Source organism: Eleutherodactylus coqui, chromosome 9, assembly GCF_035609145.1.
Source record: "Eleutherodactylus coqui strain aEleCoq1 chromosome 9, aEleCoq1.hap1, whole genome shotgun sequence".
Lineage (NCBI taxonomy): Eukaryota > Metazoa > Chordata > Amphibia > Anura > Eleutherodactylidae > Eleutherodactylus > Eleutherodactylus coqui.
This window is the reverse complement of record NC_089845.1, coordinates 36,407,280-36,424,602: the sequence shown is the minus strand read 5'-3', so window position 1 is coordinate 36,424,602 and position 17,323 is coordinate 36,407,280. Positions and strand designations below refer to the sequence as shown.

The following is a 17,323-nucleotide window of genomic DNA, read 5'->3' as shown; positions in this document are numbered from 1 at the left end:
GCTGGACCTGCAGTGATTGCTACTTGCTGGGCCAGCTTCCCTTCATGTCAAAGTGCTTTATTTAGGAAAATATTGGTAACCTACAGCATTGTTCACCCTCCACTTCCCAGGCAGGGGGCGACTAGTATATCCTCTGTCATTGAAAGGATAGGTTACTCTTGAGACGTGAGTAAGCATTTATAACAATGACTCATTGTTGTGCAGAACATCTAAGTCCTATGCACTCGCAGAGGTCAAATAATAAAATAAGTGTAAGTTTTGCATGGATGTATAATTAGTTTAGAAATCATGAGAAGGTAAATTATTTTTGGAATGAGACAACTTTTTGTGCTCAAGAAACTTATGTGATCAAAAATTGCATGGTGAGTTCAGGTGAGCCACAAGCTTTGGCCTAAGAGGGTCAGAATATCATTGAGTGTGGCATAATGATTGTGGTATATTACAGTGATCACTGGGCTTATTTAGCACTCTATCCATATTGGATACTAAGATTATCTAAGGCCGCCTGCAGACGAGTGGGTCGGATCCAGCGGCGAGAATTCTTGCCGCGGGACCCGACCCGAGAGCCTGCAGGGACGAGCGCGTACTCACCCGCGCCTGGCGGCCTCGGCTCTTTCATGTGCCGGCTGCCGGGCAGCCGGCGCATGCGCAGACCGGAGCCGGCGGCCGGGTGAGTGATGTTTCTATGTGAGGCTCTGCGAGCCCCGCACATAAATAGGACATGCCGCGGTTTGTTTGCTGCATGAGATTTCGTGCGGCCAAACCGCGGCCGTCTGCATAGGAGTGCGTATTGTAATGCACTCCTATGCAGGCTTTCAGTGGCGGAAATACCGCCGCGGGATTTCCGCCCCGTGTGCAGGCGGCCTAAGGCTAGCATTTGTGTAATAAATAACTAGTTACACAAATGCTAGCCTTAGATAATCTTAGTATCCAATATGGATAGATGCTAAATAAGCCCAGTGATCACTGTAATATACCACACTCAATGATATTCTGACCATCTTAGGCCAAAGCTTGTGGCTCACCTGAACTCGCCAGGCAATTTTTGATCACATAAGTTTCTTGAGCACAAAAAGTTGTCTCATTCCAAAAATAATTTACCTTCTCATGATTTCTAAACTAATTATACATCCATGCAAAACTTACACTTATTTTATTATTTGACCTCCGAGTGCATAGGACCTTCACAGGCATTGATATTTTCCATCTAGAAGGTCTGAACTGACATGGAATGACCTATGTACCCCTAAATGGTACCAATAAAAACCGCCGGTTGCTCTATGAAAGCAAGTCCTCAGACGGACAAATATAAATGTAATGGGTCTCAGAATATGGTAGCGGAAAACTAAAAAAACTTTACTTTTTTTTTTTTTTTTTTTTTTTTAATAAGAAGCAATATCACATTTAAGAGAAACCTAAGCGGAAATTTACTAAGGCTAGCACTTCCACCTCTGGCCTTAGTATAATTTCCCTGAGCACACGATGCACTTAGTGCATGACGAGGATCAAGCCTCTTGGCACCTCCGTGCACCTTCATGGAGATGTACGCCAGACCCAACCTGGCATGCATTTCTGCCATAATTTGTCAGTTTCGGACCCAAACAGGGTTGTTTTTATGTACAGAATGGCACTTTGGGCTGTGTGGCTCCCAGGCCATCTGTTGTGCACCCCGGATCTAAGGAAGATTTCATATATCCTCCGAGGGCAGCTAGTTGTGTGTGGGTTGTACTTCTGCCCCTCGTACCCGCCTACTCTACACTATGAGAGGTCCTGGTAGGCCTGTAGACACATTATTGCTATTCTTTATAGCATTGACCCCGATAACTGTTAACCACTTCTTTGTGAACAGTCTCCAGCAGTTGCCTCGTTGGTTACGTCTTTGGGTTTCTCTTTCCCCCCATACAGCAGAGGATTCCTTCCCGCATGAAGATAATGGGATCGTTCTTTCCATGGAAAAAGTTGTCCATTACTCAGTTGTCCCAAGTAACTGTGAACATGTTTTCTTCATAAGGTTAATTGTTTGTTTTCTTTTGTTTTGGGACTGATTTGCTTCTTCACTTTAAAGGCACAGAACGCATTACAAAAAGCAGGTAAGTGTGTTTTACTTCTCACGGGGGTCCTTGCATTTGCTAGGGAGACTGTGAGCTTCTGTGCAATGCTCTTGTCTACTATACAACTTACGTACTTCTGACTGTAACTGGTATGGGAAGTCGGATCATTTATATACTTTTTGGACAATTTCCATCCAATCAGGTGGGATCATGAAGATGCAGCGCTTTCCTTTCCCCTTGGGGGAGAGTTCACACATTCTTCTAGAAGTGCGCCTCACTGACTGTCATAGTATTCTTATAGCTGCTTTTAGAAGCATTCTCCTTGAGCGCTCCGGTGACATTCTGAGGACGACATGTTTGTTTTAAAGCGGACCGGTTTATGTTTTCATAGATTGGTACGATTTGTGAAAACTTCTTATTGTTTGCAGAAACTGTCCTCTCCCAGCAACCTCCTAGATCCCTTCTTCTTGCAGGGTCTCTGTGAAGGTGGAGAATCCTTCTGGGGATGGCCATCTAGTGCTGAAAAGCGAGTAGGTGACCAATGGAGGGGGATGCAGCTGCACTTTAACACCCAAGTGTTTCAGTTACGCAGCATGGGGATAGAGGATAGGGAGCAGTGTCAGATTGGTCAGGAATGGTCCACCCAAAGGTGATTGGTCAGGAATGGTCCACCCAAAGGTGATTGGTCAGGAATGGTCCACCCAAAGGTGATTGGTCAGGAATGGTCCACCCAAAGGTGATTGGTCAGGAATGGTCCACCCAAAGGTGATTGGTCAGGAATGGTCCACCCAAAGGTGATTGGTTAGGACACACATCTCCTACAGTAGGAAGAGCCTGCCGCTCAGCTGGTGAGCGAGAAAACGTGCATTTAAAGGGACCAGTAAAAGCAAGGAACAGGACCTACGTTTTTTTCCCCCTTTTCTTGTAGCACTCTAATATTTCAACATGTCATCGAAACTGAGGCGTATGGACCTAATATCTTGGGAAGAAATCTTTCTGTGCTATAAAATTGTAATCATGGTTTTAGTTAAAATATAATTTGCAACTAAAGATAAGTAATGGCCATACATAAAGTGGTTAACTTTTAATATTACGGTCTGCTGCTTATTGCACAGTTTAAAGTGCCCCCCTAATGTAGTACCGAGGAACAGGGGGGCACAACTGTCCAATAACCTCTAAGAATGGGGCTCAAAGGATGACATACAGAAAAGTACAAGTAACACAAAGACTTGTTGTGTGACCGTCACACCAGAATGTTACGTGCAGCGAAAAGCTGATTAGTAGAAAAGCCTGCAAAACACAAACGTGTAGAAGTCCCAAAAATGAGTCCTAATACATATTAGAGTCAAATACACAATACTAAACAGTAAACGTCATATCCATGCAAGTCTGCAAATGTAACCGGATGACAGTAGAACTCGGCAACATGCTGGTGGAATACAGCAATTAGAATAGAAGGGTTCAATTGGTGCCAACCGTTTCATATGCGCTCAGCAGATGGTGGGAACTTTTGTAACGATCCACGATATAATACCCAAAATCTGGGGACGGGCCAAACGGGAATAAGTAACTAATAATATATAGAGTATGGCATCAATGCATAAAGGTATTCCATCAGTGTTACGGAGGTCTACTGGAATCTGGTTACATTCACAGGCTCCTATTGGTCTGGAGCTTACTGTCTAGGGCTCTTGTGCATTTGGCTCTAACATGTATCATCACTCTAGTTTATGGGATTTTTAAATTGTTTTTTTTTTTTTTGCAAGTTTTTGTACCAATAGACTTTTTTTTATTGAACATAACCTTTCGGTGTGCCTTGTGATGCTCACACAACAATTCTTGTGTTACCTGATTTCCAATATCTGCCTAATCTGACATCGAGAGGCGCTAGTGCTTGTTGAAGACATTGGGTAATTAACCCCTTAATGACACGACCTATTTTGGGCTTAAGGACGCAACAATTTTTGGGGGATTTTCATCTCCATTTTTCAAAAGCCATAACTTTTTTTATTTTTCTGTCGACACGGCCAAATAAGGGCTTGTTTTTTACGTGGCGAACTGTAGTTTTTATCAGTGCCACTTTTGGGTAAATTGACTATATTGTAAAAGTTTTTTGTTATGATAGCAGGGAGAGAAAACGCATCAATTCTCCCATAGATTTTTTTTTACAGCGTTAATCATGCAGCATAAATGATACAACACATTTTTTTCAGCGATTACAATACCTAAATTCTTCTTTTTTTTTTTTTTGTTTTTTAGATTTTTCCACCTTTTTGCAATAAAACCCCCTTTTTTTGGAAATCTTTTGTTTTTCTCTATCGCTGCATTCAAAGTCCTGTAAGTTTTTTGTTTTTCTATGTTCGGAGCCCTATGAGGGCTTATTTTTTGCGAGACGAGCTGTAATTTTTATTGGTAGCATTTTGAGGAATATAAGGCTTTTTTGATCACTTTTATTGCATTTTGTGGGAGGCAAAATGCTAAAAATTAGCATTTTGCCTCTGTTTTTTAGCACTTTTTTTTTACACTTTTTGCCGTACAAAATAAAAAGCGTGTTCAACTTTTTGCACATGTCGTTTTAATTTTTTTAACCTTTTTTTAAATGCTAATATTAGAAAAAGCACCAAAAAGGTTTTTTTTTAACTTTTTTTTTTTTTACACTATTTGTGTCCCTCTGAGGGACTTGCAGCACTGTGCCTATGATCGCTGTGATAAGGTATGGCAGGACTACTGCTTTGCCATGCCTTATCACTTATACAGCAATCATAGGCATTGGCACTACAGGACGCCAGTGTCTGGCGTCCTGTTGCCATGGCGACAGGCCGGGCTCTCGCGATAACATCGCGAGAGCTGGCTGGAGACACAGAGGGAGCATGCTCCCTCTGTGAACTCTTTCTCTTCCGCAATCTACTTAGATCGCGGCAGGGAAGGGGCGGGAAGTACTAGCCTGCCATGACGTACCCTTACGTCATGGGGCGGGAAGGGGTTAATGGGACTCATGTTGTGCATAAGTCCCATTAATTAGAGTAAGACCTGTACACAATACTTTCCAGGTGCCATAAGGTCCACTTGGAAGCTGCATCACTCTGCATGCACTAGCGTCCTTCCACGACTGATCCGACATCAAAGAAACACTTAAACTAATGGATCCTTTAAATGGGAACCTGTCACATTAAACAGACGGTCTGATATGAAGGCACATGCTATAGAACAGGAGGAGGGGAGTAGAGAACTGGATAGTTTTGTGGGTGAAAACCTAAATAGAAATTGTATCTTACTAATTTAAATCCATGATCTTTCTATCTTAAAGGGGTTGTCCTGCGAAAGCAAGTTGGGGTATACACTTCTGTATGGCCATATTAATGCACTTTGTAATGTACATTGTGCATTAATTATGAGCCATACAGAAGTTATTCACTTACCTGTTCCGTTGCTAGCGTCCTCGTCTCCATGGTGCCGTCTAATTTTCAGCGTCTAATCGCCCGATTAGACGCGCTTGCGCAGTCCGGTCTTCTTCTTTTCTGAATGGGGCCGCTCGTGCCTGAGAGCGGCTCCTCGTAGCTCCGCCCCATCACGTGCCGATTCCAGCCAATCAGGAGGCTGGAATCGGCAATGGACCGCACAGAAGCCCTGCGGTCCACCGAGGGTGAAGATCCCGGCGGCCATCTTCACCAGGTAAGTAAGAAGTCACCGGAGCGCGGGGATTCAGGTAAGCACTGTCCGTTTTTTTTTTTAAGTCCCTGCATCGGGTTTGTCTCGCGCCGAACGGGGGGGCTATTGAAAAAAAACAAAACCCGTTTCGGCGCGGGACAACCCCTTTAATGTGCATTTAGACTGAAAGATGCCCCCTTCAATATTGCTCAAACGGCAATTTGAGTGAACGTTTTGATTGATCATCTTTGCATAACTCTAAAGTAGCTAATTAGTTACTTAAAAAAGTTGAATGCAGGCGGAGCGAGATACCGCTGATAACTCAGAGAAAAGCAGCTGCTTTGTATATGCTAACAGCTGCTTTGTTCTCGCAGTTATCAGTGGTGAGCTGATAGCTCCAAGACACAGCAGGAGCACCAACAGCTCCTTTGTTCTCCAGCTCTCAGCTGGTATCCCGCTGGGAATAATACTATCAATGCCGCCCGCTGAGAAAATTAGCATATGGCGCTGATAAGAGTCATCATTGATTTCTAGCTTGCTAACAGCGGTGGACAAATAGTGCACATGGCCACGCATTTAGACACAACGATTATCGCTCAAAGGATAGCTTTTGAGCAATAGTCGTGTCTAAATGGGCCTTTAGTCCAGTAGGCAATCCTAATTGGTGACTGACCACAATGGTAGTGGAAAGGCTGCCGATCGTAAGTGAGACCAGTTTTAGTAGATCAACCGTCTGACCCATCATGGGCACAAGCAGCAGCTCTCTTCCCCATGCATTACATTGCAGCTATGTATGTGTTAAGCCTGGCTGTGGTGTATAAGGACAAGCTATCCAGGATCTGCACCACTGCACGGGGGGACCGTGATTAAAGACAAACCACCACAGAGAGACTTCTCTCTACTGAATAATGGGGAATCTTGGAGCTGGTCTTGAAGGATTGACAGGTTTGGACATTCCCTTTTTCTTAAAAAGATCCTCTGGAAAAAAAAAAATAACTTCCACCGAACTCCAGCAATCGACCATAATCTAGAGAATCGGGTACAAGCAAGTGTTCAGGTCCATTGAAATGATTGACCTGTATATTACTGCTCAGCTACATGATGGCGGTCCCAAATGAAGAATGCAGGAGATGGGAACATCCAAGTAAGTGGGGTGTTGTAGTTCCTTGCACAGCGGGTTACTCAAGCGTCCTTGGGTGAGGACAGCCTGGAAGTTCGTGTAGCACGTAACTAGTGCCGCAGCCTTTCTGTGGGGCTGTCCTGGGGCATTAAGAAGTTTTTGCCTAAATGTATTTGCTTACTTTACAGAGTGAAACTCCAAACCCTCTCTGTAGCGAGACCTGAGGTAGCGGACCCTCCTCTCTGTATTGTGGCATTAGTCACGGTCAGAGCTGGCTGTTATGGCGGAGCTGTTGTAATCAGACATCCCATGATCCTAAGGGGGTTTGCAGGGTGCAGAACTCATGCACCTTAACCGCTACTCCTGCAGCGAAGTTCTGCCGGGTCTCCGGAGGGTCTCCATTCTGATACTTCTGCCCCTGGAGGGAAGTTAGAAGTCAACAGCATCAACATCTCAATGTGTTGCTTGGCCTGGAATTGGTTAAAAAAAGGGAAACCTTTCATGTTTGCCGGTTACGGTTTTTCTGTTGTACTTTTTGAAATTGTTTTGAATTTAAGTTCATGGCAAAATTACGTGGACTACTAAACACAATGACCACAAATCTGAGGGGATGAATGGACAGATTTAGGAGCGGTCTAATGACTAGCCTTAAATATGTAGATCACAGCTGCATTGTCCGGTGGGTCAGAAGACCACTGGGTACCAGACTTATGGGTGCCATTGGCATTCTTCTTCTGTCTCTCTGGTGACGTGACAATGCTTGACGTCTTTAGAAGAAGATGCTTTCGGGTGGCTATGGGGCTAATCTCGCCTCATCCTTGCTGCAGTTTGTTCTGACTGTGAATGAAGGATCTCGTGAGCAGAAGTGAGTAACTTCCTACATTACCAAACTTGTAGTAGAGGGTCCTGTTCCAAGGACCCTGAAGTCATTCAGATTCTAGTGATGCCACAAAATCTGGGGCAATTAGTTTTTTTGGTTTTTTTTGAGTAACCTCTAAAGACCCAACGAAGTGGAGGGAATTTTATTCAAGCCAGTGCTTGAGGAAAGTGGAGTACGTGGCCATAGCAGATTTTCTGGGGCTATTTGAAAAAGTAATGGCTTAGTTGATTTTCCCGGGACAACCGCTCCACCTTTCCCGTGTGATCGTCTTGATTAGGGTGCGTTCACACGGGGCGGCTTGGATGTTAAAATTAAACTGCAAATGCAGCAAAAATGCTTGTGGTTTTGCTGATGCAGTTTTTACTACATCCACACCGCCCCGTGTGAATGTACCCTTAATCTAGCCCATTGTCCTTGAGCGTCACATGTTGTATAAATACATAATCCTGTCCATCGGCCTATGACAAGTACATGGAATGTCAGATTTATCAAGGACCTGCCATGCCAGTCTTCATCATGGCTTCTGGGGTTTCCATGGCTCATGTGATTATTTTTCCCAACAATTCCTAAAGTGTTTGGACAGATTCCATTCACTTATGGGTTACTTGGCCTTCCTTCAGGTTACTAATAGTTTAAGACGGTTCTTTGGGAATTGGTGCCTGATTGTTGGGGGTCGTTGCTGGTCTGTAAAGTTCCCAGAGATTCGAATTAAAGGGGTTGGCCACTTTATGTAAACTATTTTCAAATGTTTGTAAGGCATGAATATAGACCGCTTATATACAGTACTTATTAAATCTTCATTTTTTTGTTTGTCCGAAAAACTATATCACTGGTTGCTAAAATGGCAGGATATGGAGGGTCACATGACTCTGCCCCTCTGGGGGTAATCACTTATTTGAGTCTTTGTTCAGAGACGTGAATCTATCCATGTGCTGCTGTCTTTCTGCACCTGGTCGTTATGGGGAAATGGGATAGGAGGGGGCTTTACTAAATGGTAATAGGCTGAGACGGACAACCATGTGTCTTCTTTGGCCTTATCAGAGTAGCAGAAATGATAAGAGTTGCGAGACCATATTTAAGGAATGGAGGAACCTTTTATTACTTAGAGACATTTGATGGCAATTAACATGGCGGGCGAGGATAATGAAGAGTTCCGTGCTGCCGTAGAGCTATAATCCCCGGGAGTGAGATGCCGCCTGCTCCAGCACTGAAGCAGTGTTGGGTCGGAAAGGTGCGTCTGACTGCAGAGCGTGACGGGTATTCTGATACGAAGAGTGCTTCACGATCTTCATTGTATTGCTTTAGGCTACTTTATAATGATAGTAGCAAGCCCTTTTAAGAGCGTGGCATCTTCCTCCGTCACACAGGCACAGTGGCTGTGCGTGGTACTGCAGTTAAGTCCCATGATTGCTACAGCCCCTTCATCCTGATCAGCAGCGATCGGACCATCAGACTCTGATGGCATGCTCTAAGGATATCACATCAAGCCCCCCAATACAGCTGTCCATTGAACTAGACGCATTCTCCATGATGTAAAGTTGTACAAAGGAAAGTGGTTTTGCTCAGATTTGTTGAGTGATGTCCGTATGTACGTTGCTGCTTATGCGCACCCTTTCTTTTTTTTTTATATTTAAGCAAAACAGGCACGGAAACGGAATCGGAAGAACAAGCCAGGTAGGAAAATATTTACTTTGTTGATTTAAAAAGTTTTTTTTTTTGTTTTTTTTTTTAAATATACATATTGAAGAAAAAAATCCTTCTGATCAGCAGGGATCCGACCTTCAACCATCATAGACTTTATAGCCTGTTCAAAGGATAATGCATCGTTTAAGCCCAAAATACCCCTTTCAGTTAAATGTGACACATTCTTAAGAATGGGAAGTTGTACACAAAGGAAAGGGGTTGTGTCACAATTGTTGAGTGATGTCCGTATCTGCGTTGGTGATTAACGTTTCTTTTTTTTTGTCCATTTTATATTCAAGGAAATCTAAAAGGGAAACCGAATTTTCAGCCTGGTATGAAAATACTTTCTTTCTCTTTTTTGATAAAAAAAAAAGCTTTTAAAAGCTGCATGTATGCTGATCTAGCTGTAAGCCTCGAAAGCGTCATTATAGGAGTTAAAGGGGTTGTCCCGCGGCAGCAAGTGGGGTTCAGCACTTCTGTATGGCCATATTAATGCACTTTGTAATATACATCGTGCATTAAATATGAGCCATACAGAAGTTATTCACTTACCTTCTCTGCGCTGGTGTCCCCGTCTCCATGGCTCCGTCTAACTTCAGCGTCTAATCGCCCGATTAGACGCGCTTGCGCAGAAGGGTCTTCTGCCTTCGGCTCGGTTCGGCAGCAACGGTGTTCTGGCCCCGCCCCTTCTACGCGTCATCACATAGCTCCGCCCCATCACGTGTGCCGATTCCAGCCAATCAGGAGGCTGGAATCGGCACACGTGATGGGGTGGAGCTACGCGATGACGCGTAGAAGGCGGCGGAGCCAGAACGCCGCTGCTGCCGGGCAGACCCGAAGGCAGAAGACCCTTCTGCACAAGCGCGTCTAATCAGGGGATTAGACGCTGAAGTTAGACGGAGCCATGGAGACGGGGACACCAGCGCAGAGAAGGTAAGTGAATAACTTCTGTATGGCTCATAATTAATGCACGATGTATATTACAAAGTGCATTAATATGGCCATACAGAAGTGCTTAACCCCACGTGCTTTCGCGAGACAACACCTTTAAGCATTGGCTGCTATCATGTGATATCCAAGTTTAAGAATTGGCACTAGTTATGATCAGTGGGGGGCCTGGGTGCTGAGACCCCCACCAATCGCTAAAATAAAGAGGAGCGCTTTGGCAGTTCAGGTCTTCTCGGAGTGTTGTATAGGCTCAATAGAACTAGTCGGTGCAGCGATCACCGATCACAGCTGAAATGGCGCAATGCTCCGCGGAGTGCTTCTGCCTCTTTTAAATAAGGGAGATGGAATAAATCCTCCACAGTGCCACCTACTGAAAGGCAGCATTCCTTCGAGTCAAAGTGGGACTTTTTATACAAGTCTTGCTACAATGACTGGGAATCAAAAGCAAAGCCAGACCCCATGTACATACAGCTGTTTCCGGGTTATTGCCCATCATCAGTGTACAGTAGGAGTCTGGCTTTTGCTAGTGAGAGGCCAGGGACAGGGGTCAGAAACGCTCTTTTCTCCTTAGGGAGAGCAACTATATATATATATATATATATATACCTCTGCCTCTTTTAGTGATCAGTAAGGATCTAAGCCTCATGCCCTTCACCGCCATATTACTAGGACGCGTTGGAAGCTTTCTGTAAGGTTAGATACCCTTTAACAATTTGTATTAAACGTAACGTGTGTTCGGTACAATATTTTCAGGGTTTGTCCATGTTATATAATCGCTGTTTCCAACATGCGTCGTCTATGCTCTGGCGGCACATCACAACCGTATGACATCACCGTTTCCCTCCGTTCCAGTGACGTCCCGTAGACTGATCACATGGGCTAGTTCTTGCCCGGTATGTGGTACGTTATCGTTGACGTTGCATTTTGAGAGCGTGTAGTACGCGTTTCAAGCCAACATATTACACTTGTTCACAGCATGTACAGACGTAGAACTGAACAAAGGGCCGATCCGAGTACCCAAACTTTCACAGAGATGTAGCCTCATTTAACCTTTTCATCACCAAAGGTGCTCCAGCGTCCAGGACACATTCTGCAGTTCTGGTATTCCCACTTTCAAAAAATCATAGCTTTTTTAAGTTTCTCCAGTGACCTATCTACATGAGGGCTTGTCTTTTGCTGGGCGAGTATTTGTCAATGGTACCCTTTAACATAACATATATAAGTTACTGGAAATTTTTTTTAAATTTCCAGGTGGGGCGAAATATGGAGAAAAAAAGTAATTGCACCACTTGGGTATTTATACGGCCTTCATGGTGCAGTAAAAATGTTGTCCTCCTTATTCTGTGAGTGAGTCTATTACAGCGATACCAAACTTCTATAATATTTTTTAAAATCTATATCTGCTGCCACTTTTGGAGCCCCACAATTCTTTTCCATGAGGACTCTTCATGAGCTCCTCTTCTTCCATAACTGCCTAAACAAAGGCGGGGTACAATAACTGTTATATATATTATAGCTCTATCTTGTTCCCTATCGGACTAACCTAATTACTCAGGGGGACAGTAGGGGATGCGATATATGCTAAATATCTATAAGCCTCCTTCTGTCAGACGGTTGGGGTCGCGGTGAAGGGGCGTGAGGCAGGCTTCTGGGCCTTTTACACGGAACGATTAATTGCTCAGATTCTGAATGGATTCGGCAATGACTAATAATGCTAAAGTTTATACAGGCATAAAAACCAATCGATCCGATTGGCTAAAACTGCATCCAAAAGCACATCCAAAAAATGCTGTTTATGAAATCGCTCTACAGATCTCCATACAGTCCCCGGTGAGGAGGCCCGCACCGGCAGACACCATTGTGCCAACGTCTGTATACAGTTGTTGAGTGATGTCCGTATCTGTGTTGGTGCTTACGGTTGTTTGTTTTGTTTATTTTATATTCAAGGAAATCGAAAAAAGAGACCGCCTCGGAATTTTCTGGCTGGTATGAAGATATTTTACTTTCTCCATTTGATTTTGTCCACAACTAGCGTTGAGTGAGACGCCTGTCATAGAAATGGGCTCCATACCCGTGATCTGTCGTGTAGATCAGGTTATTAGGCATTGGCTGCTATAATGTATTATTGGCACAATTCTTCAAATCAAACTAAACCTTAAAGCCTCATGCCCGCGGGGCGGTTAGAAATCCACTTTCCTGTGCGATCCGTGGCCCATTCGCAATTCAATTGTGGACAGTCCGCAGATCGGACTGCTTCCATTGACTTCAATGGAAGCCGTCCGTGCGGGAATAGCAGAAAAATGGAGCATGCTGGGATTTGTTTTCCGGACCAGAAGGTCTGCAAAATTGATTTGCATGTTTTAATTCAGCTGCGGACGCCAATGTCTCCCTATGAGCAACTTGAATTGCGGATCGTCCGCGCGGGTGCACCGCAATTCAAATTTTCACGTGGGCATTGGAAAACTTTTGATATGTCATAGTAACATGTAGCCAGTTCTGCACAATGGGGGGCGGTGCTGAGATATACACACATTTATTTATTTTATCTCTAGAATAGGTCAGCAGTTTTTTCCCCCATCTCTGCCCCCCTGTCACTCTGGAGGTCTCCTCTGTGTATTCCAACCAGTTCCCTGTAGTATAGCCCCTCATTAGCCACCATCTTCATGCTGAAAGATTTTGGTCTGTCTTCCACATCTATCCCATGATGCATCAGCACAGCTATTTTCCGCAGTGGGGGACAGTTTCATTATCATCAGCTTCTATAGTCTTCTTAATAAGCTACATACTCTGATGGCCCTTCTACACGGGATGGCAGTCTGGTGAACATCTGCACGAAAGCTGACGTCCTCACTAAGCTCATTAGCGCTCGTGCAGCGTGTATACACTGAAGCGCTGCGGAATAAGTTGGCGCTATACAAATAAAGATTATTATTATGACGTACTTCACAAGGTGAAGCGCTGAGCGGCGAGCTGTTACACTGGACTACAAGTCCACCATCCAGAAATGGTTTTTATGCTGATTGAAAGTCACCGAGAAGAAGCTGTGAACGAATGATGAGCAAATGTTTCTTTTTACTTTGCGTTTGCAATGCACGATTATCGCTCAAATTTTGAGGTGATAATTGTTCCATGTAAATGGCCATTAGTCTGCAGTCAGGAGGATGAGCTGTGATCTCCTCTATCACCTATCTATCTCCTCTCTAAAACTGACCTGCTGGTATTTCCACCCTCCACTAACCGACCTCCTCCTGACATCTCCATCTCAGTGTGTGGCGCCACCATAACTCCTAGACAACATGCCCGCTGCCTTGGGGTCATATTCGACTCCGATCTCTCTTTTACCCCCTACATCCAATCTCTGGCCCGAAGATGTCAGCTACACCTCAAGAACATCGCAAGAATCCGCTCTTTTCTCACTGTGGACATGTTAAAAACGCTTACTGTTGCCCTCATCCACTCCCGGCTCGATTATTGCAACTCGTTGCTGATCGGCCTCCCCTGCACCAGACTCTACCCTCTCCAATCCATCCTGAATGTGGCAGCCCGGCTCATCTTCCTGTCCAGCCGCTACTCGGACGCCTCTGCCCTGTGCCGGTCACTGCACTGGCTGCCCGTTAAATACAGAATTCAATTTAAACTCGCTACCTTCATCCACAAAGCCCTCCACAGTGCAGCGCCCCCCTATATCGCCTCCCTCATCTCAATCCATCAACCAGCCCAGCCTCTCCGCTCTGCTAACGAAACCAGACTGAGCGCCCCTTTAATTCGATCTTCTCATTCCCGCCTCCAAGACTTCTCCAGAGCAGCATCGGTCCTCTGGAACGCACTACCAAAGGCTACCCGAGCAATCCAGGACTCATAGAACTTCAGGCGTGCTCTAAAAACGCACCTCTTCAGGGAGGCATACCGAATTCCCTAAACAAACCCCTCTGTACACCCCCTGATAACATGCTCCCTGACCTACTGACTGCAATCCCTGCTAGCCACCATAAACTGCTCCTGCAGTCATACTGTTTCTGCCGTCACACGGCTAAATGTCTGACCATTGTCTATGTGTATAGCATCCCTCACTCTCCACCTCGCCATACCGTGCACATCTCTAGCCCTTTACCTTCTGTATCACCCCATTACTTGTAGTATGTAAGCTCGTTGGAGCAGGACCCGCACCCCTATTGTTTCCATCAACTGATTACTATGTAACCGTGGTTCTGTAATGTTTGTACTTTTGTCTTTCTGTATCCCCTGTCTATGTAAGCGCTGCAGAATATGTTGGCGCTATACAAATAAAGTTTATTATTATTATTATCATACCGGTGTGATCACCATCAGTAACTATGACAGGAATGACTGCGCCCCCTTCAGTTAGGTCCTGTGTAACAGCATCACACAGACTGAGAAATTGACTAGAAAACGAATACACAACTTCTAACGGAAATGAGATCACATGACCAAATTAAGGAAATAAAGGTTGGAATATTCAGATAGAAATAACGAAGGTAACGCAAACTCACTTTTATACTGGGAGGATAGCTACATATTGGGAAAAAAAAGAAATTGCCCAAGTGGTCCTTTTAAAAACCTGGAAAATCCCTTTTAGTTCAGTCACATGATCCTTACAGTCCCTTCATTCTGACCAGCAGGGATCCGACCTTCAACCATCAAAGACTACTGTTTGAAGGATAATGCGCCGTTGTTTAAGCCCCAAATACCCCTTTCAGTTACACTAGACACATTCTGGAGAATGGGAAGTTGTACATGAAGGAAAGGGGTTCTGGTCACAATTGTTGAGTGATGTCCGTATCTGTGTTGGTGCTTACGTTTTTTTTTGTCTATTTTATATTCCAGGACAACAAAGGGGTAGAACGCCTCCGAATATCCAGTCAGGTAGGAAAAAATATTTACTTTCTCCCTTGATTAAAAAAAACCTTTTATAAGCTGCATTTGCTGATGTGCCGATCCAGCGATATGCCACAAAGGCTACGTTATGGTAGGTTAAAAGTTCTCAGGTTGCAAAATGTTGTCCACAACTAGCGCCGAGTGCGTGTCCTGTCACAGCAGTGGGCTCTACACCCGTGATCTGTCGTGTAGATGAGGCTATTAAGCATCGGCGGCTATCATTAATTGATTTTAAGAATTGGCACAATTCTTAAAATCAAACTAAACATTTAGAAAACTTCCGACATGTCATAGTAACGTGTCACTAGTTATGATCAGTGGGGGTCTGGGTGCTGAGACCCCCACCTATCACTGGAATGAAGATGAGCGCTCTGTTCAGGTCTTTTCAAAGTGTTGTATTAGCTCAATAGAAATAGTCGGTGCAGCAATTACCGATCACAGCTGAAATGGCGCAGTGCTCCACGGGCAAAGTCAACTTGAAAAACTCCACACAGCCATCACACTAGGTCAAATTTGACCTACAACTCCAGCATTGCAAGGTAACAGTGCTAAAGACTGGGACATCATGCTTGTTTTTTTCCCTCCTTGCTTCTCCAGAGAAGAATAAAAAGAATAAACCCAATGAGAAGATATAAGCTCCATGCAGATGTTGTCCACAGTCCATTAAACCGCAGTGCTAGCCACTAAGCCATCAAACTTTCTCTTCTTCCGCCTCCTATTTCTTCCTTCTCCAGAGGAGGAGAACAACTTCTTCTCCTTCGCTCTATTTGTATTCTCAGAAGGAGAAGAAAGAGAGCATGGTGGCTCAGTCCTTAGCACTGCCGCCTTGCAGTTCTGAAGTTCTAGTATCAGATCTGACCAAGGGTGACAGCTGTGTTGGTTTTTATGTTCTCGTTGTGTTTTATTCTTCCTGCTCTTCTTTCTCTGGCAATGAAAGAACAATAAGAGGCTCAGTTGTTGGCACCGCTGCATCGCAGTATTGAAGATATAGGTTCAGCTCTGACCAAGGGTTAGAACTGTATGGGGGTTTTCGAAGTTGATGTTGCCATTGATGAGATTTGAACCTAGGACCCTGGCATTGCTAACCATTGAGCCACATTCATTGAAGAAGAACCTCCGCCTGTTATCAGCTGCACAAGAAAACGTATTCGTTTTAAATGCTGAAAAACTGATGGAAGCTGAAAGTTTTACTCCAGTTTTCTGATTTCCTTTTGTTGTGAAACTGTCAAAAAAAACTTGCTGGTGTGAACGAGCCCTCAAATTGCGTTATCACACTTTGATATTGAAAATATTGTACATATTATAGAGGGCCTATCCATCAATAGGTCATTTACCGGGACCTTTGCCTGACCATTCATTTCAATGGGCGCTGTTCCTGCATTACCATGCCGGGCCACTGCGTTGCACTGTGACCGCCGGGGTCCTGAGCGCTGCGCCTGCGCTGATCAGCTATTGATGACCCTCCCTGAGAATTAGCAATAGCATATCGGCTGCAAAAAAATTAAAAAAACATTGTATCCCTTTTCCCCAGCATTGTTTCATCTACATTTGTCTTATATCAAGCCTTTTTTATCCTAATGCCATATGCTTGAAGATTTGCTGCTGACATTTGTTCGTCTCCACATTTTTATCCTGAGGATAGGTCATCGGCTTTAGGAGCTGATAAACCCCTTTAAGACCCTTTTAAAAGTAATTTCTAGACCATTGCCGAGTACAGCCAACACCTCTCAGCTGGCCATGTGTCTTCTTACAATTGGTTTGTTTTACAGGAAGCGTGCCTAGAAACAGCGGAAGACATATTATAAAGTTGAAGGATTACGTATCCAGAGCGGACAGGGAGCCTCTCATTGGTAGGTCTTCTCATTAGGACCCCCCCATTACAAGCTATATGCTAAGGGAAAGAAGAGGGATGTCAGCCCCTCATCAATAGAAAAAACGTTTTTCAAGGGAGGAAGATTCCTGTGCACCACATAACCGCGTCGACGAACTTCAAATCATCTCTCTACGAGAAGCTTCTCTATAGGGGTGTTGGCAGTTTTGAAAAGGGGTCTTTCGTTTATACCGAACAATAGGTTTAGCAGCTTTGGATGGACTAAA

The 17,323-nt window shown here is 44.3% G+C and overlaps 1 protein-coding gene across 1 annotated transcript in view; it reads left to right on the top strand.

The window, feature by feature from the left end:
- Nucleotides 1-17,323, top strand: part of LOC136579000 (uncharacterized) — a 72,679-nt gene that overhangs the window by 19,579 nt on the left and 35,777 nt on the right. The window contains exons 6-11 of the mRNA XM_066579242.1: nt 2,066-2,090; nt 9,335-9,373; nt 9,682-9,714; nt 12,278-12,316; nt 15,176-15,214; nt 16,996-17,076. Of these exons, the coding sequence (XP_066435339.1) occupies nt 2,066-2,090; nt 9,335-9,373; nt 9,682-9,714; nt 12,278-12,316; nt 15,176-15,214; nt 16,996-17,076 (256 nt within the window). The remainder of the gene's footprint in view (nt 1-2,065; nt 2,091-9,334; nt 9,374-9,681; nt 9,715-12,277; nt 12,317-15,175; nt 15,215-16,995; nt 17,077-17,323) is intronic.